At 39.0% G+C, this 26,285-nt stretch overlaps 1 protein-coding gene across 6 annotated transcripts in view; it reads right to left on the minus strand.

Annotated features, from left to right (window-relative positions):
* The window catches only part of phf3 (PHD finger protein 3), a 161,685-nt gene that overhangs the window by 15,346 nt on the left and 120,054 nt on the right, over positions 1-26,285 (minus strand). For all 6 annotated transcript variants that reach the window (XM_072558297.1, XM_072558273.1, XM_072558262.1 and 3 more), the window contains 6 exons: positions 21,283-21,399; positions 17,713-17,841; positions 16,897-17,041; positions 14,046-14,247; positions 13,730-13,877; positions 12,257-12,346 (listed from right to left, as the gene is read on the minus strand). In XM_072558297.1, coding sequence (XP_072414398.1) covers positions 12,257-12,346; positions 13,730-13,877; positions 14,046-14,247; positions 16,897-17,041; positions 17,713-17,841; positions 21,283-21,399 — 831 coding nt within the window. The remainder of the gene's footprint in view (positions 1-12,256; positions 12,347-13,729; positions 13,878-14,045; positions 14,248-16,896; positions 17,042-17,712; positions 17,842-21,282; positions 21,400-26,285) is intronic.

Consider the following 26,285-nt stretch of genomic DNA (forward strand, 5'->3'; position numbering starts at 1 on the left):
TCTAATTTCAGCTCTTTGAGCAGAAGTCAGTCAGCAGAAGAACAAGCGGAAAAACTATGATTATAATAGGAGATACCTCCCGCTTCCGCACCGCCCCACACCACATTGTCACATCACGAGATTCATCAATAGATACTAAAGTTATAGGTTTCTACAGTGTGATGTGCACTTTGTTTAGGTGATGGGTGATTATTCCATTTTCACACAAAATTGCACTATATATAGCATCCTTTCCTCTCTCATTGTTATCATAAGCTTCTTGACGAATTTCGCTATTACTACAGCTCCAGCCTTTGAATTAATTTACAATTAGTCTAATGTTTTTAATGTAAAATTCTGAAAAACCACTATGAAGAGTCAATAATTTGTTTTATTCCATTCAACAATATGAGATTTTCTTAATCACAAAATCTAAATTTCTAACTGTTATGCTGTGCAACAGGAAATAAAGTTTAAAAGTCAATTGAATTTTTAGCGTATGGCATTGAACAACCCTCAAGATTGTGTATGTCATTAGTTTTCCAAGATATAGAAATGCGAATCAGAAATATAAATGGGAAAAGAAACCTCTACGCAAACAAATGAAGAGTACCGATTAATGAAATACTTTGCATAACTTGATGAAATGAACTTCAATACTTGCAGCTGTTGAATTATTTAAAACTTGGTTCTTTAGTTCTGTAACGATATGCAAATCTGCAGAACTTGAACACTTTACGTACAAAGAACTTTTTTTGGAACAAAATCAGTTCGGAACACAAGAATAAGAGTAGACCATTCAGTCCCTCAAGCATTTTCCACACTTACTGTGATTACAGCTGATCCGTATTAGGATTCTATTGACCAATAAAAAAATTGATTATTTCATTACTGAAAATCCCAATCATCTCAAAACCTTTTGGGGAAGTAGTTTCCACATTTGCATGAACATTTCTGTGGAAGTGCTTCTTGACTTTACCCTTAAATGGTTTAACAATCTTTAAAACTATACTCCCTTGGTCTAGATTTTTCGTTCAGAAAAAAATAGATTTTCTGTATCTTATCTATTTGTTATTTTAATTATCTCTATGAGATCATCCATCAACTTTTTCAATTCATGGAACAGAAACTAGCCTTTCTTAATAATGCTATACACCTCAATATAACTCTGGTGTATACATGCAGGACCCTCTACAAAGACAACATTTTTGTATGGTCCAATGTCCAAAGTGAAAGTACTTCCTTACTTTCATACTCCAACTCATGTGATAATAAAGTAAAATTCCATTACTCTTTCTGATTACTGTTGATATGCATGAAGACAGGGTTTAATGAACTGAGCGTAAATCTCTCTGCCCCCTATGGTTCCCAGTCATTTAACATTAAGAAATTAATTCAACTGGTGTTCCTCAATATCAATGCAGATTAGGCAGAGCTTAAAATTAAACTAATCTGTTATTGCTTTACCCATGTAAAGTATTTTAGTTTGTAACAATGCCTTCAAACTTGGTTACGCAACTCCCTCTTGCCACATACAGTCAGAAACTTAGTCATTAGGTAGTCATATAGTGAGAACTATTAGGAAGGGTCACTGAACCAGAAGTGTTAGCTCTGATTTCTCTCCACAGATGCTGCAAGACTTGCTGAGCTTTTCCAGCAATTTCTACTTTTGTTTCAAAATGGATACAGACTGAAATTGTCTTGTTAATTCATCATCGTTTAGTAATAGTCTCCCCTCCACTTCTTTTAAATGGGTCCACATTCACAAACTTAGTTTTCCAAAATATTCATAAAACCATTTACTGTTAACTTTCATATGATTTTTAAAAATATTTTTTACCACTCTAATAATTTCACAAAGCTATAGTTTCTCTGGCTTGTTGGATTTCCACATTTCCTTGGAAGGCTTGTCTTTTCACTGAATCTCAGAATTATTTTGGTGCAGAAGGAGGCCCATTGAATTTCTCCCTACTTCTAACAAATCTCTTTTTCTCAACTGCTTCAATGTGTCCTCATTATCGAAGTGTCTCATTCATGGAACCATTTTTGTAAACTGCCTCCCCATTCTCTCCAATGCTTGTTCTTATAGTGCAGTGCCCAAACCTGTTCATAATACTCCTGCCAACATCTAACCAATGTCTTACATAAAGTTTAACATAATCTCATTGCTCTTGTGCTCCAACTCTATTTATGAGGTTTAGAACACAGTGTCCTTTATCAACAGTTCTCTATAGGAATCCTACCACCTTTAATAATTCGTGCACGTACACGCTCAGGTGTCTCTGCTCTTTTTATAGTAGTCTATGTTCGCTGTACCAAAGTGCACTCTTTACCCCTCTATGCGTTGATGTTCATCTACCATCTATCTACCCATTTCACCAAGGTTCAATGTCTTTTTGAAGTTCTACACTGTCCTCCTCACAATTTATAATTATAAGTTTGGTGTTGTCCACAAACTTTGAAATTATTCCCTGCATACCAAGGCTTGGACCAGACATGCATAGGTCTGTATTCCAGCCCCAAAAAGTACCCATCAATCACCAATGCTTCCTGTTCTCCAGCCTGTTTTGTATCCACATTGCTACAGTCTCTTTTATTTCATGACCTATAACACTTCCTAAGTCTGCTGTCTATCACTGTATGGAGCGTCTTTTAGAAATCCATGTACACATCAACAGCATTGCCCTGATCAACTCTCAACTTTTCAAAATACTCCACAACTTTCCCTTGACATATCCATGCTGACCCTTCCATATTAACCCACTTTTTTTCCTGAAGACTATTATTATATCCCAAATAATTATTTTGAAAATTTCTCAAAGTTAAACTGATTAGTCAAGATTGCTTGGGTCAGCTTTACAACCATTTTCCAAAAAAAGGAAATAATTAAATTCCCTACAGAGTGGAAACAGGCTCTTCGACCCAACAGATCCACACTGACCCTCCAAAGAGTAACCCGTCCAGACTCATTTCCCTACATTTCCTCCTGACTAATGCACCTAACATTATGGGCAATTTAGCAAGGCCAATTCACCTGACCTGCACATCTTTTGGAATGTGGGAGGAAACCGGAGCACCCAGAGGAAACCCACGCAGACACGGGGAGAATGTCTGTGTAGAGTTTGCACAGTCACGCAAGGCGGGAATTGAACCCAGATTCCTGGCGCTGAGGTAGCAGTGCAAACCACTGGCCACCGTGATGCCTTTAACATCTACCATTTTCAAATTCTCTGGAAAAAAACCTTTGCAGTGTTTTATCTGGTGACCGCTTCCCCCCTGTTTCACTTTTAGGTTTGCTGGCTGTCTTTGGGTTCTCCTCTTTAACACTCTCTTAAGCTGGACACTATCACTTGCCATAATCACGCTCCCTGGCTCTTACTTATTTTTGTTAAGCCTCTGTCTTTTCAATCACATACGCATTTTTAATTGCCCCACCTTGTTCTTTTTGAATTAATATCAACATTTTCCATTTTCACTTACTACAGTTTACATCTTGTCCTTTAGCTGCAAAGACAAAGGTTTGTCCTCAGTTTAGAGAAGACCATCCAGTCTGAACAACATTCTCAATTGCAAATATAGCTCCAGAATTCCAACAAGCCAATCTCCTCCCTTCGTGCACTGACAATTTTAATCTTGTTCTCTCAACACATGGTACTTGAGAGCACTCCAGAGATTACTATCCTAGAAACACTTCTTTCTAGACTAGAACTTACGTTGCCTAGAACCAGTCCTTTCACAAACACTCAAATTTGCTCCAGTCACAGTCATTGTATTATCAAGCATTTCATGATATTTAGTACACATTTTTGGATTTCTGAGCAGGAAGCAAACATAACATTAAACAATCTGATCCACGTCACAAAATAAACTATCTAGAGCCCTGATTATAAAAACCCTACAACCATTTAGTACTCTATTGATTAATGCATTTACATATAGTGACCCTCCTCTAACATCACTAAAACATATGAAGCTGGTTCAGCTCCACAACTATCCTCTGTCTTCCCTCACCTTCCATTGTTCACCCTGTCTGCCAGTCCTCCTTACCATTTCCTCCACTGCTTGCAACTTGTGATGTGATCTCCCTCTGGAATATGTTCTCCAAAATGTTTTCTCCCTCACAAATTTCACAGAGCATGTTCAGTTTGTTCTTCAGCAGGGCAATGCTCTGCTCAAGAAGCACAAACATCCTATATTTTACACATACTTATTACACAAGTCCAGCTGTAAATACATCATGCATGCATGCTACATCAATCACTCTAGTCTCTAATCCATTCCTTAAGTTTTTTAAACCAATACATTGTTTTTAAACAAGTCATGGTTTTTGCTCATGCTAATTTATCACGTTGAGTAAATAAATTTTGAAACTATCTTTCTGTTGTGTTCCTGAAACTTTTAGAAAATAAAATCGAAGTAGAAATCATCAAATTAAATGAACACTTAACTGTTGATGGCTCTCATGACTCCTTGATGATGGAATACAATTTACTATTCTTCTAAAACTTCATAGTGGTGAAACAATATGTAAATTTCTGATATATGATTCAATTGAGTCTCACTGTACTTAGCGAATCCAAATAGCAGGGAAAATCCCATTATTTATTTACTCAGAAATGCCTTGAAAAAGCAGAGTCGCCTTGCTTGATGGCAATCTAATTGGTAGTGACTCCATATGCAAATTTCTGCTTATATTTAGTTTATGAGTTCAACTACAAATATACCTTATTGTCATTATTAGAACTAGTTTAATATTCTTCCTACCTATTTAACCTCAGACTAAAGAAACTTTATATTTCCAAATATTTCTTCAGTTAACGATACAAGAAAAATCTAACCATTATAGTGTATCATGAATTCACTGGGAAGAGAATCCCAACAATCAGGACCCTTTGTTCTACATGTCATCACAAATTGTGCAAAATCTCAAGTAAACCACAAAAATGGTTAGTTTGCCTGACGGACGATTATTTAGGACAAAAACTATTCAACACTAAGTTTTGTAATTATAGATAATTATTTATTGTAATCACACTTTAATAAATGGCAGAGGAAAGAAAAGATTGTCAACTTACTACAATGTGATTTAAACTACACTCTATAAAACCTTAAACACATGGACACACATCGAATCACAGTCAAGACAGACAAAAGCCAAGATGGTTCGCACTGCTGCCTCACAGTGTCAGGGACCCAGGCTTGAATCCAGCTTTGGTGACTGTCTGCGTGGAATTTGCACATTCTCCCCGTGTCTGTGTGGGATTCCTCCGGGTGCTCTGGTTTCCTCCCACAATCCAAAGATGTGCAGGTCAGGTGAATTGGTCATGCTAAATTGTCCATAGTGTTAGGTGCATTAGACAGAGGGAAATGGGTCTGGGTGGGTTACTCTTCGGAGGGTCAGTGTGGACTTGTTGGGCCTAAGGGCCTGTTTCCACACTATAGGGAATCTAATCTAATCAGATTCATACAAATATTGTATGGAAAATATAGACAGGGAGAAATAAGATTATGAAGATCAAAAGTCCACATCTCAGGGTTGAATTAAATTGACTATGTCAGTACCTTTTGACTTTATCAGTTGTGACACAGCATTGTATGTAAGCGCCATTCTTCACTTCAACAGTTGATCCAGTGGCCCTAGATTTTTCCTTATATTACAATTCTTTGTAAGATTCTTCACTGTTCTGCCTTTTCACTCACACCAAGAGAAGAGAGAGAGACAAATTTTTTTTCAGTCTGCTGATTCTGGTGGTCTGTGGCTGATCTGCACTTAAATCTGCAAAAAACTACAGCTTAACCAATCTGGGGCTGACATCAGGCCACCTTTCCTTACATCAGACTCCTGGTGCCGATCTGTCCCGTAGTGTTTTGAAAAACAATTTTGTCTTGCAGAGTTCAAAATGAGCATTGTTTGATTTTCCAACTTGCAAAACTCTTCTGGTATTTCAGATGTACAGTGGTCCGACTTGCATTCTAAATGATTATTCCAAAATGAAATAATGTGTGGGACCTTACATCGCTCTACTCTTAGAGACATGAACCACCATTTTGAATGTGCTTCATCAGGTAAATTTAAATATTGAAAGAAAAAATGAAATCATATTCATTTGTCCTCCCTCATTCCTTGTGCAGCATATAAACAAGTTTTTTTGTCATTTCCTCCCAAACTTCTAATTGATTGCAGCACAATTATATTTTCAATAATTTGTAGGCTATTACATTACCTTATCTAGCTTTGTGAATAATTATTAAATTAATCAGATTTATTATAAAACAACAATAATTTTAACACAGTACGTTTTTTAAATAGTAAGAAAGCTGCTCTCTGTATATTACCTGCTCTGTTGGCAGCTGACATTGCGCATACACAGAACCACACAGAGACTTCGGAGCAGACATTCAAGCATGCGCAGAAAGGTACTGAGATTTCGATGCGAATATCAGCAAATGCGCAAAACGAGTTGATCCCCTCTGGAATTGCTCTATTGCAAACAGAGGTAAGCATTCTCTAAAATACTGTTCCCTATTCTTCAGCGACATTATTGACAAACCGCGCTGCCAGAATGGGCGTTATCCAAGAATTACCTATACTGGACTTCAGATTGTGACATACTTCCCCCTCAAAGATTGCTTTGCCATCTGCTGTCTTCCTTAATTGCATTGTTTTAAAGCTTGTATTCCCTATCTCTTTCTTTCCTCCTTTCCTTTTTCTCTGCTTTTTCATGAAATGCTCATTCTCTCTCTTCTCTGAAATTCAGGTTTCTTTCATCGCAATTCTTTTCAATTCCAATATTCTTCCCTTCTCCATGTCAAGCACTAATTTCAATTATATCCTTGCTACTTGAAGTGACTCCTATATTTTCATCAATCCCAGATGCTTGGTTAATACTTCAAGTGAAGTATTGACCAAGTATTATCCAAGAAGGAAAGGACTGTAAAAATGACTCTGGATAGGAGAGAGAGTAACAGGGTAGTTGTTATGGGGACCTTTAACTTTCCAAATATCAACTGGAAATACCTTAAGGGGCGAAGCCACATTGGATTTGGGCAATGAACCCTGGCAGGTGTTAGATTTGGAGGTAGGTGAGCACTTTGGTGATAGTGACCAAAATTTGGTTATGTTTACTTTAGTGATGGCAAGGGATAGGTATATACTGCAGGGCAAGAGTTATAACTGAGGGAAAGGTAATTATGAAGCAATTCGCCAAGATTTAGGATGGAGATGGAAACTGCACAATTGAAATGTGGACCTTATTCAAGGAACAGCTACAGCGTGTCCTTGATGAGCATGTACCAGTCAGGCAGGGAGGAAGTGGTCGAATGAGGATGCTGTGGTTCACTAAGCAAGATGAATCTCTTGTCAAGAGGAAGAAGGCTGCTTAGGTTAGGATGAGATGTGAAGGCTTCAGAGTTACAAGCTAGCCAGGAAAAACCTAAAGAGAGAACTAAGAGGAGCTGGGGGGGGGGACAAAAGAAGTCGTTGGCAAACAGAATCAAGGAAAACGCTAAAGCTTTCTATAGGTATATAATAAAAGAATGACTAGAGTAAGATTAGGGCCAATCAAGGACAATAGTGGGAGGTTGTATGTGAAGTCCAAGGAGATAGGAGAAGCGCAAAATGAATATTTTTCATTGGTATTGACACTGGGAAAAGAAAATTTGTCAAGGAGAATACGGAGATACAGGCTACAAGACTAGACGGGACTGAGGTTCACACGGAGAAGGTTTTAGCAATTCTGGAAAGTGTGAAAATAGAGGAGTTCCCTGGGCCCGATGGGATTTACCCTAGGATTCTCTGGGAAGCCACGGAGGAGAATGCAGAGTCTTTGGCTTTGATCTTTATGTCGTCATTGAATACACGAATAGTCCTAGAAGACTGAAGGATATTAAATGTTGTCCCCATGTTCAAGTAGTAGAGGTGAGACAACCATGATAATTACAGACCAGCGAGCCTTACTTTGGTTAAGGGTAAAGTGTTGGAAAAGGTTATAACTGGTAGGATTTATAATCATCTAGAAAGGAATAAGTTGATTAGGGATAGGCAACACGATTTTGTGAAGGTTAGGTCATGCCTCACAAACCTTATTCAAGTTCTTTGAGAAAGCGACCGAACAGGTGGATGAGGGTAAAACGGTTGATGTGGTGTACGTGGATTTCAGTCAGCCATTTGATTAGGTTCCCCACGGCACGCTATTGCACAAAATACGGAGGCATGGGATTGAGGGTGATTTAGAGGTTTGGATCAGAAATTGGCTAGATCAAAGAAAAGGGTGTTGGTTGATAGGAAATGGAGTACCTGGAGTTCAGGTACTAGAGGTGTACCGCAAGGATCTGTCTTGGGTCTACTGCTGTTTGCCATTTTTATACACTACCTGGGTGAGGGCGTAGAAGGATGGGTTGGTAAATTTGTGAATGAGACGAGGATTGGTGGAGTTGTGGGCAGTGCCGAAGAATGTTGCAGGTAACAATGGGGGGAGGGGGGGGGGGCGGAAAAGAGGGAGATGAGAGGTAAGGGACATGGGTGTGGGGGAACAGAGATTGGGGGGAGAAGTGAGGGTATGGGGGAGAAGTGAGGGTAGGGGGTAGTAGTGGGGAGGAAGAGAGAGAGAGAGAGAGAGAGAGAGAGAGAGAGAGAGAGAAAGTAACGGTGCACATAGAGGGGACAAGGGGGGAGAGACACAGAGAGAAAGACAGTAAGAGAGAGAGATAGGGAGGAGAGAGAAATGGGAGAAGAGAAAGAGAAAGATGGGTGGGGGTGGAAAGAGGGAGAGGGGAGAGAGAGAGAAAAAGAGTGAGAAAAGGGGTGAGAGGGAGAGAGGGAAGTGAGCAACAGATTGAGGATGGGGGCAACAGAGTGAGGGTGGAGAGAAAGGATAGGTGGGAAGGAAGATGGACAGGTAGAACAGTGTTGAGTTGGAGGGTTCGATCTTGGAAGAGGTGGTGGGGGGAGGAGGGGAGATGAAGAAAGTGGTGAAATCGATGTTGATGCCATATGGTTGACCTGTCCATCTTCCTTCGCACCAATCCACTCGATCCCCCTCCCAACCTATCACTCCTCTCCCCGGACCCCGCAACCTGCATCCACCTATCGCCTTCCCATACTATATTTGGTTGAGATTTCAAGAAGGTCACTGGCCCATATGCTTAGCTTGATTTGATGCTGTAGGAAAATGTTGAAAAAGATATGAATACCAATAAGTAATTAAGAATTAAAACGGAAGTTACAATGGAATGGTCAAACTCTGTTTGGAGAGTGGTTCTCCTGAGAACAGAAAAGAAGCATAACTACCCTTTCCATCTTTTTGGTGTTAGCTCTCCTGAATCAGGTAAAGTCTGCAATGTCACTGTATCTGTAAAAGTGTAAGAATTATTTGCTTCTTTCATTGGCCAAACATTCAGCATCTTCACTGAATGACATTATTCATCTGGTACCATTTTATGCCCAATAGCCTGCAGTTTTGTGTCATATTCACTCAAAATTGGTTTCACACTTCCACATTGAATATTTGAATCAATAAGATTGGAAGTCAAGTTTACAGATTTGATCTCAAACCTCAGGGATGAACTAAAGTGTGCCAAAGCAGTGATGTCTTTTGACCAGTATTCTAGAGGCCTAGAAAAATGTATGACAATTATGAAATATAAACACAGTTTTTAAAAAAACTGGAACCAAAATTGCAGCACCAGTAATGGTGATCTTAAAAGACCACTGGATTGTCAAAAATGCAAATCATTTGCTTCACCATTGTTCTTTGGTAAAGGAGACTCTTCACTATTATCCAGTCTGGTTTCTGTGTTACTCCAGGAGCGTAGCAACATCGTTTCTCACTTCTAACCACCATGCAATGGTCGAGCAACCCATGCTGTTGTTTTCAAGAAAATGCTTACTCTAGTGAGCAGAACTGTCCATGTCCATAAGCAGCTATGGCAACTGCTTTCCAAAAATTACATCCAGCAATTCTTTACAGAACACAAATACATTGTATGACACTATAATTTCACCATTTGTTTAAAAAGAACTGTTCTGCAAATGACTTGATCTAACCTGTTTAATGCAGTAAAAAAAATTCAGAATAACTGTTTACTAGGAATTTGCACATGGGGGTAGTTCGCTATATTATAGTCCCTTCTCACATTATGCCATATACCTACAGCTCATTAGAATCAAAAATAGTTATCCAATGATAGGTTTAAATTTCCTCTTGGATTTTATAGTAAACAATAAACCAGCGCACTTTTAAAAATTGGTTTTCAAATTGCTGAGTGCCATTAGTATTCTTAAACTGCACTTGTTTTGCTTCCATAATTAATAACATTAGCCTTAATGCTGACTTGTAATTTAGTGTTATCTCCTGATCAATATTTCCTAAGGTGAGCAGCCACTCAGACTCTACACATGTTGGTTGGCATGCTGACTTCTGCTTGCAGAACTAACTGCCATGTCTGGAGCTCAAAAGTCTATGCAGCAGAAGCAGAAATTAGAGAATCTTGCTCTTGGTTAACCTGGACATTTGCTTTCAAAGTGAGATTAGAAGAGTTATAAATAATATATTTTATTTTGCATTTTGAAGTAGTAGCATTTAAGTTTTGGTCTGTCTGAATCAGAGGTTTAATTTCTGCAGCCATGAATTTTTAAAAATCAGAACGAGAGGGGTAATTCCTGGAATTCAAGTGTTTGTAGTGGAAAGGTTTTATGAATGAATAAAGTAAACATTGAATAGCATTAGGCTGTTTTACGTTAGATGGATCAGAAATCAACTTTTCTTGTTTTGAGGAAAACATCCATAGCTTGGAAAGCCTTTTGCTTGTAGTTCACAAAACTTCTAATTAAAAGTGAATGTGTAAAAGTTCCTCTTCAGAGAAAGGACTTAGTTCAGAAATTTAGTAAACAGGTTACCTCTGTGTAAGGGTTATAGGTTGAAAATTCAGCACCAGAAGCGTTTGATAGGACCCTAAAGGGATTATTCAAAGTTGAGAAAGACCAAGCTCAGCAATATGAATACTCAAGGAGGTGACAAACAAATCCGTAAGTTTGGGAATTGAAAGGAACGATTAAGTCTAACCCTATAGACATGGCAGACAAATTTAATTAGAGTCAGAGGCCTACAGAATAGAAAAAAAGGCCTTTCAGCCAATCAAATTTGTGGCAGCCAAAACTAGCACACAACTATTCTAATTCCATTTCCCTACACATAGCCCGTAGCCTTGTATATCCTGTATTTCAACAGCAAGTCTAATTACTTCTTAAACATGGAGGGTTTCCTCATTTACCACCCTTTCAGATAGCAAGTTCCAGATTCCGACTATCTTTGGATGAAAAAGATTCACCTCACATCTCCTGTAAACCTCCTGTCCCTTATGTTACATGATTCTTTTGTCATAGCTACCTATCTATGCAGCCTGATAATTTTATACATCTCAATCATGTCTTCCTTCAGTCTCCTCTGCTCCGAGGAAACAATCCCAAACTATCTAATCTCTCTTCAAAACCAGAACTCCCCAGCCCAGGCACTATCCTGGCAAATCTCCCCTATACTCTCTACAGTGCTATCATATACCTCCTATATTGTGGCTTAAAGACTACACACAGAAGTCTAGCTGTGACCTGACCAACAGCTTATACAGTTCCAACATAACCTCCCTGCTCTTAAACTCTATGCCTCAACTAATAAAGACCAAGTATCCTAAAACCACTTCTATTAAATTTAAGTTGCCATATTGGATTACTGTGAAGAGGTGGTGTTGGGACAGATAGAATAGTGTCTTTTTACTGTGGGTTTCAAAATCTTTCAAATGGTATGACATGCAAATAGTTTGGTCTATTCTATTTTATTTTGTATAACAAACTTTTGCTTCATTTTTGAAACCAGATCTACAGCATTGCGTGCTTGTGTTTCAGTGAAAGATCACCTCATTAAATGTAAAAATATAGTCTACCCACCCAGATTTCAGATTGGAATCTGGCCAGTCCAGTAATAGCATCAGCTACTCTGTATTAGTGCTCATGACACAGCTTTTGTGATGCAGGAGTATATTAAGAAGTTCAGATGTAGAAGCCAGTGTATCCTATCCAATTTGCCATCCAGCATAGTTATCCAAATTCCAAAACTTGAGCACTGACTCATAAATCCACCCTTCTAAACGTTTATATACTAGCGAACTGTTAAAGGAGATATCAATTAATACATTGATACGTGATCCATGGAACCCACATTTCTTAACATTTTAGACAATTACATTCCAGCCTAGACCATTCAACTCCATTTTCAAAGCATACCTTAGTTCCTGAAGCTTTTATCTTGTCCACATAATCCCAAACCATCTGGGGAGGAATCCTACCTCCGACTTGTATGGTATCTGGTAAATCCTTTCGGAAAGGAAGATGTTATAGTGTATTAATTAAACAACTTATAAAGGATACAGTATCGTTCAAATTTATTTATTCTCTACGCCCCATAGTCCCCTTTTGCTCCTACAACATTTCTCTCTTCCAGAAATTACAATATTCGCCAGTCACTAGAACAGAGCTTCCTAAACTGTGAGCTGCAAGCTTTGATGGGGTCATTGGTCAAAAGTTTGGGGTCATGAGCTGTGGGACAGCTCTGGTTTCCTTGGAGCTCCTACTAAGTGCTGAAAGCTGTGTTGATCCTTTAACTTTTCACAGCTTTTTTAATAGTGTGTATAGGCCAGCAGGCCAATTAGAGTCATAGAGATGTACAGTACGGAAACAGACCCTTTGAGTCAACCTGTCCATGCCGACCAGATATCCCAACCCAATCTAGCCCCACTCGCCAGCACCCGGCCTATATCCCTCCAAACCCCTCCCATTCATATACCGATCCAAATGACCTTTAAATTTTGCAACTGTACCAATGTCCACCACTTCCCCTGGCAGCCCACCCCATACACGCACCACCCTTTGCGTGAAAAAGCCACACCCCCCCCCCCCCCACCCCAAGGTCTCTTTTATATCCTCCTCTCACCCCAAACCCATGCCCTCCAGCTCCGGACCCCCCCGACTCCAGGGAAAAGACTTTGTCTATTTATCCTATCCATGCCCCTCATAATTCTTGAGGCCTGATTACTGTCTTGAAAAATCTCCACGGAAAGGAGATGCTTTTTGCTTAAAATACTGTATTAAACAGTATCGTTGCCAAAATCACAGGTTTTGCCTTCTTCCTCCATAATTCTTGGTGTCACTGGTCCCTCAACACCTCCCCTACCCCTTCCACTGATTCCACAACTGTAATGGATTCACCCACCAGAGCAATTTTCAAATGCCAAAATGGGTCCATGACTTCAATAAGTTCCATAAATTGGAGATGAAAAGGATCAGCTTTAGCTATAATGACCCCAAACCCCTCCATCAAACAGTCTTCATCATTGGAACTCTCAAATGGCCTAACAGTGAGGCACATATGGACAAATGCCACCTCTCACCTGCACTTCAGCAATAGATTATCACCTTCTAAACAGCAAAAACTGATGAAAAATGCAATGACTATAGCTTTGCTGTAACAAGTTGTATCTACTATTCATCATTCTGAAAGTAAAATTTAACTTGAGTTTTCATTTTATAATTACAAAACTGAAAGCCATTTCAATAAATGTTGGACAAAACAAAACAATAAAGTTGGACAAAGCAACGCAATGGTTTGTGAACAATGAAAATGCACATACTTTGAAATATTGCAAAACAACATGTTAACTGTACTTGTAAAATTAAAATGACACAAGATGAGAACAGTACCTCTGTTAAGTGTTCAGCTGAGCCAGAGACAGGATAAGCTTTGGTAACAAACTTTGCTACACTGGGCATGTTGATAAATCCCTTCCAGAGAGAATCTAATCGAGCTAGAAACCTTGATTCATCTTCCGTGATATCATATGCATCTGACCTGAATATAAAACAAAATAAAACCCCAAAAATTAACTCTCTAGAACTAGTCTTATTTCTACATTAAAGCAAATATCATGTTATAGTTTCTCATGTGGCATGCTCTTCTGAACAACAATTATGCATACATTGAGAATAGTACAGTGTAACCTCAAATAGATGTTTCTACCTTGTCACAGAGGAAGTTGCTAGCTGTGGTGATTCAGGTCTTTCTTCCATTGTTGCATCAAAGGAGAGAATGCTGGAAGCAGAGGAAAGAGCATCGGCCAAAAAAGCCATTTCAGCATCAACATCTGACTGACGTCGCATGACACTTGTTGCCACTTTGGCTTTTGGCAGAGGCAGTTCCTCGGTGGGTGGAGCCATTCGACCTGAAAATAAAATCGTATTATAACGACTCCCAATGCAATTCATACTGTTTTTAAAACTAATCAATAAATGATTTGGATGAGAATATAGGAGGCATGATTAGTAAGTTTGTAGATGACACCAAAATTGGTGGTATAGTGGACATTGAAGAAGTTTATCTAAGATTACAAAGAGATCTTGATGAATTGGGTCAATGGAGGCTGAGGAGTGGCAGATGGAGTTTAATTTGGATAAATGTGAGGTATTACATTTTGGCAAAACAAACAAGGGCAGGACTTATCACTTATTGGTAGGGTTCCGGTAGTGTAGAATAGAGACACTTAGGGGCTTAGATGCATCATTCCTTGAAATTTGCATCACAGGATGGTTAAGATGGCATTTAGCACACATGGCTGCATTGCTCAAACCTTTAAGTACAGGAGTTGGGACATCATGTTGAGATTGTACAGGATGTTGGTGATGTCTCTTCCGGAGTACTGAGAGAATTTCTGGTCGCCCTAGTGTAGGAAGGACATTATTAAATTGCAGAAGGTTTAGAAAAGTTTTACCAAGATGCTGCCAGGAAGAGAGGGTTTGAGTTATAAAAATAGGCTAGATAGGCTGGGACTTTTCTCACAGCAGCATATGAGGTTGAAGGGTGACCTTCTCGAGGTTTATAAAATCATGAGGGGAATAGATAAAGTGAATAGCAGGGGCCTTATCCCCAGGGTGGGAGAGTTCAAAACTGGAGGGCATATTTTTAAGGTGAGGGGAGAAAGTTTCAAGAAGGGGGCAACTTTTTTTTTAAACACAGGGAGCAGTACATGTGTGGAATGAACTGCCAGAGGAAGTAATAGATGTAGGTACAGTTACAACATTTAAAAAGACATTTGGACAAGTAAATGAATTGGAAAGGTTTAGAGGGATATGGGCCAAATGCAGGCAAGTGGGACGAGTTTATTTTGAGAACATAGTCAGCATGGGCTATTTGGACTGAAGGGTCTGTTTCAATGCTGCATGACTCTAAATCAAGGAATGCGCAAGGTCAGACACACTGACAGCTTAAACTTAAAGTTGTTAATTTTGCCAGGAGCTTAAGTGCCTTAAAAGCTAAACAATTTTGTAATACAGTTTCCAATGTTTAAGACTATAAGAAACTGGAGCAGGAATATGCCATATGGCCCATTGACGCTGTTCCACCATTTATCAGGATCACAGCTAATCCAAAATTCCTCATGTTAACTCTCATCACAACCCATGATTCCCCTGCTGATCAAAATTTATCTCAGCTTTAAAGACTCAGCACCAAGGATCCCTCCCTCTACCCCCACCGCATACCCCAGGTTCACTGTTGCAAGGAGCTCTAAAGATTCTCAATCCTCAAAAGAAATTCCTCCTCTGTTCAGTCTTAAATTGGTACCCATTATTCTGAAACTACGCCCTCTCGGCTGAGAATCTCCCATGAGGAAAAACATCCTCTCAGAATGTATCATGTCCAGATCTTTAAGAATCCCATATATTTCGATCAGAGCTTCATCCATTCTTCTAAACTCGAGCACAGTCCGAACCTGGTTAGCATTTGCACATAAGATAACCTCTCCAACCAGGGATCATTCCAATGAACCTCCTCTGAATTGCCTCAAACTTTCTTGAAACTTTCTCCTCTCACCTTAATGCCCTTAAATAAGGGAATCGAAACTGCTCTAAGTATTCCAGATGTGGTCTCAACAATAGCTTATACAGTTGCAGTAAGACTTCCCTAATCATACTGAAACTTCCTTGAATAAAGGGGCAACATTCCATTAACCTTCCTAATTACCTGCTATATCCATGTCCTAGCTTTCTGTGCTTCATTCACAAGTGACCCCACTCCCTTTGTGTTGCAGCTTTCTGCAGTTTTTCTTCACTTAAATAATGCTGTTCTTTTGTTCTCCTGTCCAAAATTAACTTCATATTTTTCCACATTATGTTCCATCTGCTTTTTGCCCATTTACTTACCCTGTCAATATCACTCTATATACGATCTTTCTTGCAGATGCCCTTTCACCTATTTTTGTATCATCTGCCAATCTGGCTATAGTTCATTCACTTCTTTCCTCCAAGTCATTCATAAATATATAGTCACTGTCCCAGTACTGGTTGCCAACCTGAAAAGGACCCCATATCTCCAATCACTGCTTCCTACTCAATATCCAATACTTTATCAATGCCACTACCTCTAATATAAGACTTGACCTTTTGTGAAGTACCTTGTCAAATACCTTCTGGAAGTCTAAATACAACACATCTACTGATTCGTCTCTATTCACTCCGGTAGAGATTTCCTAAAAAATAATCATTCAGACTCCATTTTCCTTTCATTAAACTAAGTTGACTCTGCTTGATTACATTATGATTTTTCATTATGATTTTTCAAATGACCACCCCCTACCCCAACCCCATGCTGTCATCGTTCTATGAGATAATTAATTTTAAAATAAATTTGCCATTACAATATCTTTTCCAGTCATATATGTATGTTATAGGTATCTTCTAATCAACTTGCTGAACACCTCTGGAGCAGGTGGAATTGTAATCTGAGCCATCTAGCTCAAATGGAGGGACACAACTATTGGACTACAAGAACTCTTCTTTTCCACACATAACCCTAAATCAATTTTCATGTCCATTACCTGTGCAAATTTTGCAATTCAAGTCAAAGAGGTGTTTCTTGTGCTGACAAGTAGTGTCCTCTGTCATATCTGTTGATGTTTCTTCTTCAGTCTCTTCCCATTTCTCAACTACAGATTTTGGCTCTATAGGTTTTAGTTCAGCCCCCTAATAGAGATCACAATGAAAATTTCCACTTTATTTGAAAATATGGATCATGCATCAGTTCTTTATGCACTAGGTTATAGGTTCAATAAAAAAAATGACTAGGTTATTTAAATATATTTGGTTAAAATCTAATTGAAAATATAATGTCCTTTAAATTGTTCAATAAATTCAAAACAGATGTGAAGGACAGATTCCAATGAAGACATTGTTCATAAAATTGTCAATAACTGACCACAAAGAAAAAAAAACAATTAGCTTACAAAAGTGAAAAATCATGACCACTTGTGGAATGAAGACAGGTTTTATGAAATCATGCCATGATACAAGATTAAAGTGTTTCACATGGTTTCCCATCCATTAATTTAAATGGATAGACAATAGGACAGGGTGACCTCCATGCTTAAATTATAACCATAAAGCGTTAGTAAAATCTGGATACTTTATCCAGGCTAACATGTTTCTTTATCTTCTTATATTACTGCTGTAAATGCTGGAATTAATCTATGTCATAAGATGCTTTAGCAACAGAAAATTTGGCTGTAACACAATGGCCAAATGCAAATAAATTAGTCAATACACATGAAACAGCCAAGGTATTTACGATATCTGATTTTACATAAAATATTGATGATCTTCCCAAAGTATTTTACTTGATCATGTTTTTCATTTACCTCTGTAATTACTGTCTCAGATTCCTTTATTGGTGCTTCACTTTCAATTTCTATTTCTCCTTTGTGAGTTATTTTCGTAATTGGTCGTCTTTCAACCTCCCTTTGTTCCTTTTCTATCATTTCAATCATCTGTGCGTAAAACAAGAATATCTCCGTTACACATGAAAATGAAAAGGAAAGCTTATGAATACATAATCTGTCAACCTACATGCTGTCCAAATGAATTTTATTAACATTAAATGAGATTGCCCTACTGTGAAACAATTAGACAAGGATGACATTTTTAAAGTGCATCCAGGAAAATCTTTTGTGTCAGTGTCCTCACCCTAGGGAATGAAGCTGGTCAAGCCATTAAAAGTTTCTGTGGGCAAGCATTTATGTTATAGTGGCTATACATTTCAAAGTCATTATAGAAAGGGATAAGGACGCTGCAGAAGTGCCAAAACTGGGGAAAGTTGAATTCCAATATCATTAGACAGGATGTGGCAAACTGACTGGAAGCAACTACTTGCAGGTAAGTTTACATTTGGGAAGTGGGAGACTTTTAAAAATTGCACAATTAGAATCCAGGGCCAGCATGTTGCTCTAAAATGAAGGACAAGGGCAGCAAGTTTAGGGAACCCTGGATGTCAAGGGATATCCATAGTTTTTTAAAGAAAAAGAACGACGGTTATGTCAGGTGCAACACATTAAAAACAGGGAAGGCTCTTCAGAAGTATAGAACATGCAGGGGGTTTGTGACGATGATATTACTTTAACAAGGTTATTTTGTCCTTGGGATTTCTTTTGAGAGACTGTAAAGGCAGAGGGGCCGAAATGTCTGGGAAGGGCCTAGCTTAACAATGGCAGTTGAGTGGTCTGTTCAGGTTTTTAATAATTTTTTGTTAGTTGTAACAGTGAGAAGCTGGTACAGTCCATAGAAAGGTCCCATGCTTCAGCAGATGATTCTTGACTGACCTCTTTCTCCTGCCTGTAAGAACCTGCATTTTGAATTTTGCCAAGGGGTGTGTTTGTTTTTTTTAAATTCGTGCATGGATTGAAGACACCACTGGCTAGGCCAGCATTTATTGCCCACCCCTAAGAGTCAACCACATTGCTCTGGGTCTGCAGTCATATGTAGGCCAGACGAGATAAGGATTCTTCCCTAAAGATATTAGTGAACCAGATGGGTTTTTCCAACAATCGACAATAGATTCATGGTCAGCATTAGACTCCTAATTCCAGATTTTCGTTGAATTCAAATTCTACCATCTGCCATGGCAGGATTCGAACCCGGGTCCCCAGAACATGACCTGGGTCTCTAGATTAACAGTTCAGTGATAATACCACTAGGCCATCGCCTCCCCACTGCATCAGCTGCAACACACCTGAAATATCCACTGCACATCTGCCTTTAAAATAAGTAGTTAGGGTCGAAGCTATCTTCTTGAAATATTTTGAGGGGGTCTGGCTTAGTTCATAAAAGGTTGCTTAAGTAGTAAATTAGGAGGGCACAGAGGAGCCACAAATTATCTTTGGCATTCAGAATTTAGGAAAATTCCAAGGAATTTTCAAAGAACATTAAAGTAAGAGAATTACTAGGGAAAGAATGGAACCTATTATATACTAAAGGGACAATCTGCGCATGAATCCATTTGACATGGGTGAGGTCTTAAATGATTATTTCTAAATGGCATTCACAGGAGAAAGACATTGCAGCCAGGAATTTCAGTTGGGATTGTAAGGTTCGAGAATACGTTAACATTAATAAGGAGGCAATATGTTTTAGGAGGCAAAAACGTACATAAATCCCCAGGGCCTGATGTGATGCATCCCAGGTTGCTATGGGGGGCATGGCATTGATTGAGCCTTGACAGAAATGCTTAGTAGTTTCCTGGTCGCAGGTGAAGTGCCAGATGACTAGAGAGAGCAAATATGCCTCCTTTTTTAAGATCAGCAGGGATCAGCCAGTTACTACAGATCAGTAGTTTGATATCAGTAATAGGGAAATTATTGGAAAAAAATCTGAGGGTCAGGATTAATCTGTACTTGAAAAGGCAGGGATTGATCACGGATAGTCAGCATTAATTTTATAAGAGAGAGATCCTGCCTGGCTAATTTAGCTGAGTGACTACATATATTGACAAAGGTAATAAGGTTTATGTGATTTACATGGATTTTGACAAGGTCCTAAGTGGAAGACTGGTCCAAAAGGTAGAGGCTCATTGAATACATGGCAAGTTGGCAACTGGGATAAGGTATGATGGTGGACAATTGTTTTAGAGATTAGAAGCCTGTGATCAACGGTGTTCCACAGGGATTGATTCTGGAACCCTTGTTGGTTGTATATATGCATGTTAATGACTTGAATGTGAATGCAGAAGGTATAATTAGTAAGTTTACAGATTCAACAAAATTAGTGGTGTTGTTTACAATCAGGAGGATGGTCTCAGACTACAGTCAGATACTGACCAGCTGGTTAAGCAGAGCGATGGGATAGGGAATTTAGTAAGTGCGAGGTGATGCATTTTGGAGGCATAAAAAGGAAGGATATATACAACGAATGTTAGGTCCCTAGGTAGTGCTGAGGAACAAAGGGACCTAAGTCCACAGATCGCTAAAGTATCAGCAAAGGTAGACAGGGTGGTGAAGGAGGCACACAGGATTCTTGCCTTCAGTAGCCATGGCACAGAATATAGGAGCTGAAAATGTGTTGCTGGAAAAGCGCAGCAGGTCAGGCAGCATCCAAGGAGCAGGAGAGTCGACGTTTCGGGCATGATCCCTTCTTCAGGAAGAAGGGCTCATTCCCGAAACGTCGATTCTCCTGCTCCTTGGATGCTGCCTGACCTGCTGCGCTTTTCCAGCAACACATTTTCAGCTCTGATCTCCAGCATCTGCAGTCCTCACTTTCTCACAGAATATAGGAGCAAGGAAGTCTCGTTACAAGTGTATTAAACATTGGTTAGGCCATAGATGGAATATTATGTGTAGTTCTAGACGCCACACAATCAGAAGAATGCAATTGCATTCAAAAGGAGACTCACCAGGATGTTGCCTGGGATAAAAAGTCTCAGTTTTGAGGAGACACTGGATAGGCTGGGTTTTTTTTTGTTGCAGTAGAGGATGCTGAGAAGGAATCGGATGGAAAGATACAAAATTATATGAGGCATAGACAGGGTCAATCATAAGAATGTTTTCCCATGGCAGACATGTCTAAGACCAGTGGACACAAGTTTAAGGTAAGGATTAATTGGTTTAGTGGAGATCAGAGGAAGACTTTTTCATCCACAAGGTGGTAGAAATATGAAACGTGCTACCTGAGAGGGTAGTGGAGGCATGTACTTCCACAAAATTTAAGCAGCACCTGGATGAGCACTTAAAATGTCAGGACATAGTAAGCTATGGATGGAGTGCAGGGTTTAGTGTAGGTTGCCGTTTGTTGGTCGACATAGACATAGTAGGTCGAAGGACCTATTTCTTGGCTGTACACCTCTCTATGACTCTAGGAGATAACAGGTACAGAAATTAATGCAAATTATTCCTAGAAAGGGAATATGCATCAAAGTAAACAACAACCAAAACAGATCTTACATGTCTATTCTCTCTTTGTCTCCATGCCGCTAATTCCTTGGATGCCAGTTCTTCTGGACTCATACGAATTAAATGATCAGGTACAATGTCACCCTTTAAGACTCGCTTGAATAAGACCTGAAATATTCAATAGTTTTCAGATAAAAGTTCGAACCTATATTTAATATAAAATTACTTTTTTTGCACAGTAAAGAAGTGTACTTAAATCACATGAACGATTAAATGAAGAAATTGAATTATTGACCATTCAAAGTAAGAGGCCTAATCTTCCAGTCCAGATTGTCAAAGACTGGACATCTGACAGAAAATATAATCGAGACCATATGACAGGCCTGACATGAAGGGACATTGAATATCTCATGGACAATTCTCTTTCTCCTCAGGATCCTTTGTGAAACAGCTTTGTAATAGTTACCTGAGCAGGTAATCTTAGACTAAAATCCTGTCTAACTATACAAACAAATGACCCATTTTAAGTACATTTCAACAACAGTTGGGGTTAGAAGCAGTGCAGAAAAATAACAGAGATCTATCAAAGATTTAAAGAAATAGATTAGAGAAAGTAAAGCACATTATATAAAATAGGATAATACTTTACCAATTTAATTCCTGCCTGAAGGAGGTCACAGAGCAAGTTTCCAATATTAAGAAAAACACAAAAAAACTTGAGCTGTTTCTGTGTAAATTATGTAAGAAACTCAGGGCTGCTATTACTGGAAGAAATTTGAGCTACTGAAGGGGTCCAGAAGGTGGCTACAGGGCAGATTCATAAAATTTAGTGTCCTTTACAACGAAAGACTATCCAGTCCAGTATCTATACTCTGGAAAAGGAATGATTTGGAGATGCTGGTGTTGGACTGGGACATACAAAGTTAAAAATACAAGAAAATAAAAACCTGGTGTTGTGTGATTTTTAACTGGAAAAGAAAGGGTGCAAGGAACGTTGTTAAGACATTTTTTAAAATTCTTGAATGCATTCTCATAGGATAATGTGGATCCAAGAGTTTTCTAATATTGAGTTCTTTGATATAATTTTAAATATTAACAGCATGTAAACAGAGGATCTGTTCTATCACTAATGAGTGTTAAACACAACAGACGGCAAAATCAGTTGGTCTTAGCTTACCTCTTCCTATTGCTTACAGAAACACAATTTGAATGGCTCGTAGGTAGCTCACTGACATATTTTTACAGCCTCCAACAGAGTTAAAGCAGATTAATTACTTTATTTCTGGGTGCTTTCATGTAAATTTATAAGGATTGGAGAGTTTCAGCTATAGGTAGAGGCTGAATAGGCTGGGGTTGCTTTCCCTGGAGCATCGGAGACTGATGGGTGACCTTGTAGAGGTTTATAAAATTTTGAGGGGCATGGATAGAGAAAATAGACAAGGTCTTTTCTCTGGGTTGAGGGAGTCCAGAACTAGAGGGCATAGGTTTAGGGTGAAAGGGGAAAGATTTAAAAGGGAGAATAAGTTTTCCTAGATTATGAAATTTTATTTTTCCTGAAATAACAGTTGTTTTAATTATGCACATATTGTATTTGTATGCTTTGAATTACATTTTTATTTTCTTGTATTTGACTATGTTTCAAGTTTTTTATTTTAGTAATTTTCCTAACCAATTACAGAGAAATTATTACAATCCTTTGGAGCAGGTGGGACTTGAACCCAGGCTTCCTGGTCCAGGACTAGGGACATTGCCACATGAGGCCTCCAGCATCACTACTCTAAATTATCATTTTTTAAAAAAAGTAACCTTTTTTTAAAAAAAATCAGCCACTACTGCTCTAAATTAGATTTTATTATTGTTGGTGCATCTATCTAATTAGAAGTTATCCTGATGATTAATTATTTAAAATTGATGAAAGAAACATGACCTAAATTTGATTGGCATTAGAGTCATAGAGATGTACAGCACTGAAACAGACCCGTTGGTCCAACTCGTCCATGCCGACCAGATATCCCAACTCAATCTAGTCCCACCTGGCAGCATCTGGCCCATATCCCTCCAAACCCTTCCTATTCATATATCCATCCGGATGCCTTTTAAATGTTGCAATTATACCAGCCTCCACCACTTCCTCTGGCATTTCATTCCATACACGTACCACCCTCTGCGTGAAAATGTTGCTCCTTAGGTCTCTTTTATATCTTTCCCCTCTCACCCTCCAGTTTTGGACTCCCCCAGCAAAAGACTTTCTCTATTTATTCAATCCATGCCTCTCATAATTTTGTAAACCTCTATAAAGTCACCCCTCAGCCTCCGACGCTCCAGGGAAAACACCCCCAGTTTATTCAACCTCTCTCCATAGCTCAAATCCTCCAACCCTGGTAACATCCTTGTTAATCTTTTCTGAACCCTTTCAAGTTTCACAACATCCTTTTGATAGGAACGAGACCAGAATTACACGCAGTGTTCCAACAGCAGCCTAACCAATGTCCTATACAGCCACATGCCCTCCCAACTACAGTACTGAATACTCTGACCAATAAAAGAAAACATACCAAACACCTTCTTCACTATCCTATCTACCTGCGACTCCACTTTCAAGGAGCTATGAACCTGCACTCCAAGGTGTCTTTGTTCAGCAACATTCCCTAGGACCTTATCATTAAGTGTATAAGTCCTGCTAAGATTTGCTTTCCCAAAATGCAGCAGCTCACATTTATCTAAATTAAACTCTATCTGCCACTTCTCAGCCCATTGGCCCATCTGATCAAGATCCCGTTGTAATCTGAGGTAACCCTCTTCGCTGTCCACTACACCTCCAATTTGGCTGTCATCTGCAAACTTACATCTCTTATGCTCACATTGAAATCATTTATATAAATGATGAAAAGTAGCGGACCCAGCACCGATCCTTGTGGCACTCCACTGGTCACAGGCCTCCAGTCTGGAAAAACAACCCTCCACCACCACCCTCTGTCTTCTATCTTTGAGCCAGTTCTGTATCCAAATGGCTAGTTCTCCCCGTATTCCATGAGATCTAACCTTGCTAATCAGTCTCCCATGGGATCCTTGTTGAATGCCTTACTGAAGTCCATAATTTTCACATCTACCGCTCTGCCCTCATCAATCCTCTTTGTTACTTCTTTAAAAAACTCAATCAAGTTTGTGAGATATGACTTCCCACGCACAAAGCAATGTTGACTATCCCTAATCAGTCCTTGCCTTTCCAAATACATATAATCCTGGCCCTCAGGATTCCCTCCAACAACTTGCCCATCACCAATGTCAGGCTCACCTGGCTTGTCCTTATCACCCTTCTTAAACGGTGGCACCACGTTAGCCAACCTCCAGTCTTCTGGCACCTCATCTGTGATGATCGACGGTACAAATATCTCAGCAAGAGGTCCAGCATCACTTCCCTAGCTTCCCACAGAGTTCTACGGCAGACCTGATCAGGTCTGGGGATTTATTCACTTTTATGCGTTTCAAGACATCCACCACTTCCTCCTCTGTAATATGGACATTTTTAAAGATGTCACCATCTATTTCTCTACATTCTACATCTTCCATGTCCTTTTCCACAGTAAATACTGCTGCAAAATACTCGTTTAGTATCTCCCTATTTTCTGCAGCTCCACACAAAGGCTGCCTTGCTGATCTTTGAGGGGCCCTATTCTCTCCTTAGTTACCCTTTTGTCCTTAATGTATTTGTAAAAACCCTTTGGATTCTCCTTAACTCTATTTGCCAAAGCTATCTCATGTCCCCTTTTTGCCCTCTTTATTTCCCTCTTAAGTATACTCCTACTGCCTTTATATCCTAAGGATTCATTTGATCTATCCTGTCTATATGTGACATATGCTTCCTTCTTTTTCTTAACCAAACCCTCAATTTCTTTAGCCATCCAGCATTCACTATACCTAGCAGCCTTTTCTTTCACCCTAATTGGAATATACCGTCTCTGGACTCCTGTTATTTCTGAAGGCTTCACATTTTCCAGCCGCCCCTTTACCTGCAAACATCTGCCCCCAAACAGCTTTTGAAAGTTCTTGCCTAATGCCGTCAAAATTGGCTTTTCTCCAATTTAGAAATTCAACTGTTAGATCTGGTACATCCTTTTCCATCACTATTTTAGAACTAATAGAATTATGGTCACTGGCCCCAAAGTGCTCCCCCACTCCCACCTCAGTCATTTGCCCTAACTTATTTCCCAAGAGAAGGTCAAGTTTTGTACCTTCTTTAGTAGGTACACCTACATACTGAATCAGAAAAAAATTCTTGTACACACTTAACAAATTCCTCTCCATCTAAACCCTGAACACTATGGCAGTCTCAGTCTACATTTGGCAAGTTAAAATCCCCAAGCATAACCATCCTATTATACTTATATCACCCTATTATACTATCATACTTATAGATAACTGAGATCTTCTTACAAATTTGTTTCTCAATTTCCCTCTGCGTAGTAGGGGGTCTACAATATAATCCCAATAAGGTGATCATCCCTTTCTTATTTCTCAGTTTCACCCAAATAACTTCCCTGGATGTATTTTCAGGAACATTTGTAATGCTATCTCTTATCAAAAACGCTACTCCCCCACCTCTCTCGCCTGCCTTTCTGTCCTTCCTGTAGCATTTGTATCCTGAAGAATTATATTTGCAGATACATTCTATTTCGCTCAAAAAATGCACACCCTGTAGGCAGTCAATATAGACAGTCAATCCATATAATATTTTGTAAATTCCACTTTGGAAATAGAACCAGTCTGAGTCAAGACTGGATACAGACAGACTCTGACCTTACACTGTGAATGCATTGCCTGAGCCGATACGTCACTTTTTAAAAAGATAATACTCTAAGTTATTTTGAGAATGTGACTTAAAAGTAGTTCTTTAATGAACTACATATTAATGAACCAATACCTGTAACCCATTATAAAAAATGGAAGACTTAACAACAATCTAAGTTTATTAAATATATCATTTTACTTGCATGACAATGTAATATTGTGCGATAAATTCTGTGTCTTATGGTCTTGCTTCACAACCACCTGAA

Source organism: Chiloscyllium punctatum, chromosome 3 (genome assembly GCF_047496795.1).
Source record: "Chiloscyllium punctatum isolate Juve2018m chromosome 3, sChiPun1.3, whole genome shotgun sequence".
NCBI classification, from domain to species: domain Eukaryota; kingdom Metazoa; phylum Chordata; class Chondrichthyes; order Orectolobiformes; family Hemiscylliidae; genus Chiloscyllium; species Chiloscyllium punctatum.